General features: G+C 34.8%; 1 protein-coding gene across 1 annotated transcript; it reads right to left on the reverse strand.

Moving 5' to 3' along the window:
* Window positions 1-5,520: 5,520 nt before the first annotated feature.
* LOC110639235 (uncharacterized) lies at window positions 5,521-9,604 on the reverse strand. Its single transcript, XM_021790099.2, has 3 exons — window positions 9,588-9,604; window positions 6,381-6,726; window positions 5,521-5,908 (listed from the first exon to the last, which is right to left on the reverse strand). Exons 2-3 carry the CDS (start codon window positions 6,660-6,662, stop codon window positions 5,648-5,650), a joined length of 543 nt encoding a protein of 180 aa, XP_021645791.2. The 5' UTR covers window positions 6,663-6,726; window positions 9,588-9,604; the 3' UTR covers window positions 5,521-5,647.
* Window positions 9,605-9,799: the final 195 nt, after the last annotated feature.

Genomic DNA, 9,799 nt, shown 5'->3' on the forward strand with positions numbered 1-9,799 from the left:
AAATTAAGTTTGGTCCACTGATATTAAGCAATAGGAATGTAGAATGTTGTCTTGTATTTTTTTGTTGGATCAACTTTTAGCTATCGAAATTATGTTTTAAGATCAAACTTTGAGAAGTTATGCGTTTTTTGTAAATGAGTGAATAGAGAACTGATTTTGAGAAGTGAAATTTATCATCCATTGAAAAATTATTAAAGGGTTTATTATCAATGACTAGCCTTTTTTTCTCTCGAATTCTTTTTAATCTTTTTTTAACATAAAAGGCTTGATAGACCCATCCTGAACTAGTGGGCTCAAAGTTGCTCACTCACTATTCCAAAAAGTCATGGTTCGAATCTTTTGAGCCTATTATTTATAGTATCATGATCTATATTGATGATATTCTGTTATTTTTAAAAGATAGTTCAGCCCATAAACAACTCTTAGCCCAATTTTACTATTTGATCCAACAATATGAAATTATGATATCTGAAAAAAAGAGCTACTTGACCCAAATTTATATTAAATTTCTTTGAATGAAATTTGAAAATGAAATGTACTAAAGTGGACCTCACATTGCCTAAGAATTGCTCAAATTCTTAGATACAAATGAGGTAATGAACAGACCACAGCTGTAAAGGTTTTGAAGAAAATAGCTCAAAACCCCGCTATTCTAAAAATTCCAAGTACAGGAAAAATAATTCTCCAAATTGACGCCAATGATGAATATTATGGTGTTATTTTATTTGAAAAACTCAATGGAAAATGACAAATTTACAGTCATGTAAGTGGACATTTCAAAGAGTCTAAAAAATACTATCATATGATCTACAAGGAGATCTTGGCCATTAAGAATGGAATTAAGAAATTTGAGTTTCATCTTATCGACCATTGTTTTCTGATAGTGATGGACAATTCAACTTTTTCCAAAGGTCCTGAATTTCAAAAGTAAGAATCTTCCAACTACAATTATTGAGGTCAAAAGTTGGTTTGATAAATATAACTATACTGTCAAACATATAAAAAGACATCTCAACCTCATCCCAGATCTCCTCACCAGACCACTGAATATTTCTTTACTCACTTTTCTTCAGACAATTCCTCTCATCTTTGTGGCAGACTCCTTCAGCTTCTCTAAAGCTCAAATACCACAGTTCTTCATTCTAGCAACAGAAGCATTTCCACCCGGATGCACACCAACCATGACCCTGTCCCAAATTGTTAAATTTGCAAAAAACCATTTGTTCCATTTTCAAAACCTATCCAATGTCCTCAGACAATATAAAGACAACCAGACTCAGTTCCGTCTAGACGCTCCATTCCTCACAATTTTATGTTTTAGTCCCTCAGAGGACTTGCTCCTTGAAGAAAAATGGTTCTTATGGTACATGATTACTCTCTATGCCATTGGTTTTGAAGTTTCCAGCATACCTATGTACTATGTCCTAAATGACAGGAGCAATAAGAAAAAATCATCCGAACTTTCTCGAATGGTTCCAGCCAATTCCTCAATGGTGCAATGATCTAAAAAAGATCATCAATCACTATAGTCTGTGGCATAGATCATCAAACGATGGTAAGGAATTCTGGTCACTGTTCATCATGCATCGGTCTTTCTTTAGAAACCCTGAAGAGATACTCTGAACTCAAAATTCAGTCTACGAATACCTGACTTATTTCAAGTCTGTCACAACAAGAGACATCTCCACCTTCCTCAGAAAAAAAAATTAGAGCCTATCTACATGAACTCAACCACTTTAAGCCTCAAGCTTAAATTTTGGAATCAACCTGATCCGAAGGCAAAACTTGAAGCAGTTCTGGACTACAGTTTAGAGATTTGGCAAGATTCACTAGATCCAATAGATATGGACACCGACACCAAACCCTTTGATGAACCTAGAAGCTCGTGAAAAATAAATTTTTATATGGCAAGGACATCGATTCTGATGACTCATATTATTATAATAATAATAATTTGAGTCCCAGTCAGAATTCCTTCTAGAAAAGAACTCTTCTAGACAGAACAAAAAGACACCCAGAAAATCCAAAATGAAACCTGTAGACTATTCTGGCTCAAGCTTCACAGTATGTAACCCGTGACAAATGCCCTCAGCAGACTATCTCTCTAAAGTTGAAAAAATATGTATCTGTATAATTAAATTTAGTTAGATAAGTCCTCTGTATAATTAATTTTAGTCAAATGAGTCATTTGTTTTATGTATGACCTAGTTAAGTACAAGTCATGTGCTTATCTAACTAGATTTTATCATCTTAAATGTCTCCACCTAACTATTAGGTAGACATGTGTTTGTATAAAAAGTTATTATAATAGTTCCAACTCTCCTCCTATAAAAAGGAAGCTTGGGTTTCATTTGGGGCATGAGTTACCAAAAGAATAACATTCCAGCTTTCTTATCTTATGGCTTTCTAAATTTCTTTTCCTCTCCTGAAAGTCGAGAATTCTATCTTATTTATATCATTTTCTACTGAGATATAAGTATACTCTACACTTGCCACTCTTAGTGGATTCTGTATATCAGAAAATATTAGTTCATCGATCCATTGTTACGATCCTCAAATCTAGTTCTGTATAATAATAAAGTAAAATAATAGATGAAATCAAATGTAAAAAGTTAAATAATGTATTTTTAAAGATATAAGAATAAAATTATTGTTTAATATAAATTAAAAATTAATAATAATTTATCCTTTCATTTTTTACCCTTTCACTTTTCAATGCATTCCTCTGACTTTTTATAAAAGTTGTGACTTGAAATCCAATGCTCAATATAATAGTAGTCTTTAAATTTTAATTTATAATATAAAATTTATTTATTTTACTTTAAATAATAATAAACTCATTATTAGCTTTACATTTAGGCAATGTTTAGGAAAAGGTTAGAAGGTTTTGTAAGACTCTAAAATTACTGGTTTGTACTTGGGAGGATTCATGTTTTCTAAAATGGACAAAAACTCAAATTTGCCCCTCAAAGGAAATTCAAATAAGTCAATTTTGAGTTTTCTCTCAAATTAACCCAAACTTTTTGATTTAAACCTAAATCAACTGGAATTTTGGCAAAAAAATAAAATAATAATTTTTAAAATTTTAACAATAAAATATCAATTTTATATTTTAAATATTAAAAAGTATTTATTATTTTTAATCAAACAAAAAAAAAGAAAAAAAAAACAAAACATTATACCCAAAAAAAAAAAAAAAACTCACACCTTAATTCTTCTCCTCTACCCCTACTTCCAACACTAGCGAGTTACACACCATCAATAGCGTCACCAAGTAATGACAATGGAGGTAGCAGGAGGCTGGAACTGCACAAAATGGCGTAATGGTTCCATGCCCCACAATAGAACCACACAGAATAACATAACGAAGTTTTTGGATTCCTAACACCTTTGTAACTTTGTTCATGTCATTAATGTTGACAGCATAATGACCCCACAACTTCTTCCTTTATGCCTCTATAATAGATCTCCTTATGGGTGGAGTTCAGGGTGTACATGGGTCTAGGGAACAACCTCCACAGGAGTTGGTTAATTATGTTGCCCTGATTAACAAGTTGGATACGCAAAGGGGAGATAATAAGAGTTGGTTTTACGCTTTTACTATTTCTGTGTTAACATTTTTCTGACACCACAGATTTTGGCATATAAATTGATTTACTTATCACTTGTGTTGTTAGAGATAGTGATAGGCATCCTTTGTCTACATTGGAAAATAATGAAGGGTGAACAGTGTTTACAAGCTCCTACTTCCCACATAAATTAGATTTGGATTGGTCGGAAATATTGGAGGGAAATCTAAAATGGCCTTGGCTTGACCTTTAGTTAAAACAATATTGAATGTTCAAAAGATGGGCACTTGGATTTAGGGCCTTTGGATTAAAATTCAGATTTAATTAATAATTTTTATAATTATTAATTATATTTTTGAATTATTTATGTACAATTATTGATAGTTTATAAACTGAATGTTTAATAACTGCTTGTGCCTATACCAAAGGTTGTATTGCTTCATACATAACTTTAAAAGTACTGTAAATATTTGTTTCTCTCTAGATTTAACTATCTTTTGCTTATCCTCTTTTCTTCTTCTACTCTGCATAAAAACGTTCTTCTCTTTTACATGTTCTTGGAAGAAAATCTTGGTATTGCCATCTAGGTTTTCTGTTAGACTTTGTTTATCCTGGAAGAAATCTGCCATTAACCCAGCAACGGCGTATAATTTCCTTAAGGACAATGTTATCACATTCAAATTCTGTGTTGTATTTTGTAACATGTGTTTGTTGGTAACTATGGATGTAGGTCTACTGTAGAGTGGACCCGAGAATTATTGTGGATCTAAGTTTGTCTTTCTTTACTTTAGTTCTTTTCACCCCTTTCAAGAGTTCAAAAGCGGAGAAGTAAAAAAGAGAAGAATAGAATCAATTCACACAATCAAGAGTTACAAAGTCAGGTACCAGTAGTTATTTTGATGCTTACATAGTTACTAGGAGTGTTCATCAAACCTGATCAACCCATCAAGCTGATTAAATCGATTCTTAGCAACCCAAGTATCGGTCTTGTTATTTAAATTTTTACCTGTGATTTTTTATCTTAGTATCCATCACGTTGGTTTTCCTGAAGATGGTGAAAGCTTCCAAACATGTCATTTTAAGAGGCTTTCCAGTGGCAGTAGAAGTGTAATGAAAGGCTTGGCTCATACCAAGACCAACAATGTCGTCGTCATCATCATCAAAGAATAGCAATTGAAAGAAAGTGGTAGTGTCAGTGCCTCTGCAAACCGAAACCGATATTGAACTGATAAAAACCGAGTCTCTCGCTGTAATCCCTTCCAAAGTTCAGTGTTGGCTTGAAAGTGAAAACCAATAGCATCGGTTCGGTTGAGCATTTACCCTCTAACCCCGTTGACCCAAACCGTGTATAGCCCTCATAGTTATAGTAGAGCTATAAATTTCTACTCCAATTTCATCCATAAAATTAGAAAAATTGCAGTTAAAAAAAAAAAAGAAAGAAAGAAATCACAAGATAAGATACATGTTAGAGATATAAGATACCATAGGCCTGGACACTGGTCTGAGCCAATTCCAGAACGGAACCAGCAGCTTAAGCCTGACCAACGGGTGAACCCAATCCAAACCTGTTTTGTGGTTTCTATCAATTTCAGTTTCCAGTTGGTTTCAGTCCGGCTCAATTTCAATTTGTTTTTGATGGTTTCAATTTTGATTTGAAAAAGATTTGGTCTCTATGACATCGCCACCTTTTAAAAAAACAATGGTTTGAATTGCAATTGAACCAGTGGCTCAAACCACCAGTTCCGGTCTGGTTTCTAGGTAGAGGGACCGAAACAGGCTCCCTTTAGCCGGTCCAATTCCGATTCACGCTCTTGAACAGTTGAGTGTTGACCCAGGCTATCAACCCTTTGCCCGGTCTTTTCAAACAGGCTAAAGTAACCAAATTCAGGAGAAATTGGCTCAAGTTGCGGGCCATAATGACATCTAAATGCCCAAAGTTGCCTGAAAACTCTTTATTGAACAAGCCTCAAAATGTACAAATGCATTAATTGAAGGTATGCACAACTCGTCAACTGGCAGTAACATACAAAATAACAAATGACAAACAAAAGCAAAACATTATGGGTCAAGGATTTTTATTATACATCGGGAGTTCCAGGAACAATAGGCGATCTGTGGCTTCTACTGATGGGTAGGTGAACGTAAACCTCATGAACTTCTTGTTTACAAACCTCGTCTCTATCTCTATCTATAGCGTAGCATATGTAAACAGTGTCGATCACGTTGTCTAGCACATGGATAAAGAAGCCCAGCACCACTATCAAAAGCACCCATGCAAGAACAGCTACAAAGTATGAGTCAACCCCAAGATTGCTCACGCCCTTCAAGATGGCACAAACCTGTTAAAACAAAAAAAAGAATCAGGAAAATAAGAAAATCTTAAGAAGATATAAGCTCTTTATTTCGTCACCAAATGAAAGATAGCAGCAACATGCAAGTTGAAAGAAACCATGGCTAAGAAGAAGTAAAACAAATGCGTGGGTTCTTGCAAGTTACAATTGTCTACTCATATGGTAAGGATTAAGAATTTAATCATAAAATAGCTATATTAGGCACAATTATTAATAAAGAATAACAGTAACCATACTCTCTCCATATATTCATTGGCGTAAAGGCTAAGGCATGAGGAATCTGTTTCCATTTATTATAGTTATTCTCTCTCATATTCTCTCTTATGGCTATTTAGTTGGCACCCAGGATCCGAGATGCAAAACCAATCCTCCTAATCAACTAGTTAAATATCAAATTTTATCAACTTCCATTTTGAACCAGTAACTCACATGGATAATAAAATTTAAAAGAAATACTAACCACAATTGCATATATTGCTGAGAGGACAAAGGCAATTCCAGCCAACAAACGAGATGAGACAGTCTCCACGAAAACGGCAGAGAGAAGATTGCGTTTTAAGAGCTCATATGTCATTCTTGCAGAGGTACAGTAGGCTTCACCAGTTATTGCCGCAAAGTTGATTGTGAACTTGTTAAGAAAATCTACTGCTGACAGTAATGCATTAACACAACACCGCAACATAAGGTTCACCATCCCAGGAATATCCTCTTGTCTTGCACTATCAACAGCAGCCCGCACCATACGAACAACACAAATAAGTAGTCCAGATAGGCATACAGTTCCAGAGGAGGGGCCAAATGCATTTCTGCAAGTGTTTAGAACACATGAAAAACATGAACTTGACATGATTGTGCTTGTACGTCTCTAAGCATACCCAGAAATACAGGTATCAAGGATGACATATTATTGAAAGCGATAAGAGGACAAGAAGTGGTAATAAGGAATCAAAGTTAGACCACTCTAAAAATTACAAGGACATGGAACAGTATGCAATAAGTCTGTACTTAGACCACTACTTCAAGAGGACGAAAATCATAAGAAAAGGTCCAAATATAAACACTAGTTCAGTAGAAAGAAAAAGCTTATTGTTAGCTTGGGGCCTAGTTTAAGTGGTTATGTATATATATGTAACATCCATGAAGCAGTGGCAGTTGTTGATCTTACTTTAACCACAACTGCCTTGCAAAATACTTGTCCTGCCAACATCACCTAGCTTACTGGACAAGAAGGGGTCAAAGCATGTTTAAGGCATCAATGAATGCTTATTCCAGGATAGAATACCTGAAGAATGTTAGATGGGTCAGGACATATTGCCATAGCCTATGAAGGCAGCACAAGAGACCTTGCTTCAATGTAACTGGAATTACTCTCAAGCTTAGTTTTCCAGACAATACTTTAGTTTCATAAGTACATCTGTCTCCAACTCCTTAAATTGATATAATGGAGAAGGAATATGTGTGCCCAAGTCTACCAAAATCTAAATGTCCTTTATATTATCAAGTCATATAGTAGGACTAGACAATAATTCATTCATTCAAACCTATAGATAATATCTCATCACCATCAAGCATGGTAAATAAATTTTAGAAGATATATGTTAGACAATAGCGCAATTTAAAACTTGAAACTGCTCAAAATATTTAGTAAATAATCAAAACCACCCAAGCTGTACTCTCAAAACATTCAATCTCAAAACAGAAACTTAATGGAAAATAAGTTAATCATCATCTAACACAATAAGAAAAATGCAAAGAAGGACCATCCTACATCAGCAACATATGGCACAGCAAAATCAAAACAAAATTGTTTGGAAATCTACAAACTGAAAAAACTGAGGATGTTGAAGAGAGGAAAAGTTATCAGGTCTTGTGCCAAAGAAGATTTAAAGTGCAACAGATTCACTAAATAGGTCAAAGGGTAATGGAGTTAAAGCCTAGAACCAAGCATGAAATCCACTGATGCAATTACAAACAAAAGCATTGTTGACAAGTAAGCAGAGAATGAAAATTTGTTATACATCCATAAAAAATGAAAAAAAATAAAAAAATGAAAAAAGAGCAAAGGAAAGAGTGGAGATAACAAGATCGCAATTAGAGAGAGAGAAATTACATTGTGAAATGTTATCTAATTGGAGGTACTGCTATCTTCACTCCAGCCACTAATGCAAAAACTTAACTTCTGTTTGGTAGAGGAAGAATAGTGGAGGGGGAGGGAAAATGGGACTTTAGGGCTCACATGTTAAGAAGCAAATTTGTGGGACCCTATACCCATTGTCATCCCTCTCCCAAACATAGCCTAAAGTTCTTCCATTGGATGTTCCTTGAAATAAATGAAAACTAGGAATAACAACGAGGCGCGTCAGGGGCAACAGGCTGGGTTAGGAGGAATCGCTCCTCCTGTCCCCACCTCATAGGAGTTCCGGTTGGGGCCATTCCCGTTGGGAGTACGGGTGCGGTGGGCAAGGCAGGGCGAGTTTTCCCATGGGAAATTTTTTTATTTTTTTATTTTAATTTATTAGTATATAATATAAATTTATTTATTAAAAAATAAAATATAATTAGAAATACAAGTTTTACACATTATTTTAATAATACATTTATATATTTTGTTAAAATTATAATATTTAAATATATAAATATATAAAAATAAATTATTTTTTAATAAAAAATAATAATATATTACTGTGTAGGGCTGGTTACAAGATTTCGGGGCGGGAGAAGGTCATCCTGTCTCCGCTCCGCACTAATCGGGGTTGAGGTGGGGTCGGGGAAAATTGATCGGGTTCAGAGAGGTGCAGATCAAGTTCGGGAACTTCTGCCATCTCTAATGAAAACCACCACCAATCAGCACTTAGCTCATTACAAACTCATTAGACCTTCAATGCTAAGTAGCATTGGCTAAAGGTAAACAACCTAAGCTCACAAATAATTTTGAAAATCAAAATTTATAAGGATATGGTGCAATCCACAAGTGCTTAAAAAGTACACACAATGTGCATGTAGGACCATATCCCTGCTATCAGTGCACAATGTGCATAAACATAATTGACAGCATTTGGAGGAAATTGAGCTGATATACGTAATCCATGTGACAATTACTAAAAGCAATTGACAAACACTATGATAGTCAGCAAACAATCGTTTGGCATTAATCAGCCGCCATTATATACCATACAGTCCATACACTAAAGCCAACTGCCAAAAGTTCTGAAAACAAGTATACACCCAACGTTCTCTATTCTCCAAGTATACTCCTAAAATTCTAAAAGATCCTTTCGAAAAAGCATCATGTAATTTCGTGCTTCATCACATACAGGAAAAAGTTTTTTTTTCATCAAATAGATACTTGTGGTTTCGCTCTGTTACCCAGTCTCTCTCCTGTTTATGGCATGCTGACTTGAAACCCACTTGATTTAATTACGGATGACTAATGGCATAAGACGGAACAAGGGACAAAGTATCAGCTCAAACCACAGGTTACCCATTTGATGAAAAATAAACTTCAATAAAGCCCAAACTACATCATACTTACTTGAAACTATCCCAATTCTAAAACAGAATCAAATAAACTAGTAGAAGAAAATGTCTGGTGCAACCATATAAACCTGAAAACATTATGTAAGTATGCATATGTTAAACAATACAAAGATGCAAAGCTGGAAATCACCTCAAAGAGCTTCTAATACTCCTATTATGAGCTTATTATTCGTTTGTGTAGTACAACTGAGCAATATTCCCACTGATCAGATAATCATGAGCTTCGATCATTACAGTGAAAGACCACAGCATTGTAAGAATTGCCAATGCATAGTACGCAGGCACCCAACTATCCTGCTTCCAAACACAAGCATCGTCACCCAGCACTGGATTCCTTTGGCA

This window comes from Hevea brasiliensis, chromosome 6 (genome assembly GCF_030052815.1).
Source record: "Hevea brasiliensis isolate MT/VB/25A 57/8 chromosome 6, ASM3005281v1, whole genome shotgun sequence".
Classification (NCBI taxonomy): domain Eukaryota; kingdom Viridiplantae; phylum Streptophyta; class Magnoliopsida; order Malpighiales; family Euphorbiaceae; genus Hevea; species Hevea brasiliensis.

Excerpts from the sequence above, each read along its gene's own strand:
- LOC110639235 (XM_021790099.2), bottom strand. The coding sequence starts at position 6,662 with ATGGTGCGGGCTGCTGTTGATAGTGCAAGACAAGAGGATATTCCTGGG. Across the intron at positions 5,909-6,380 it reads CAGCAATATATGCAATTGTG|GTTTGTGCCATCTTGAAGGG; the intron begins GTTAGTATTTCT and ends TTGTTTTAACAG.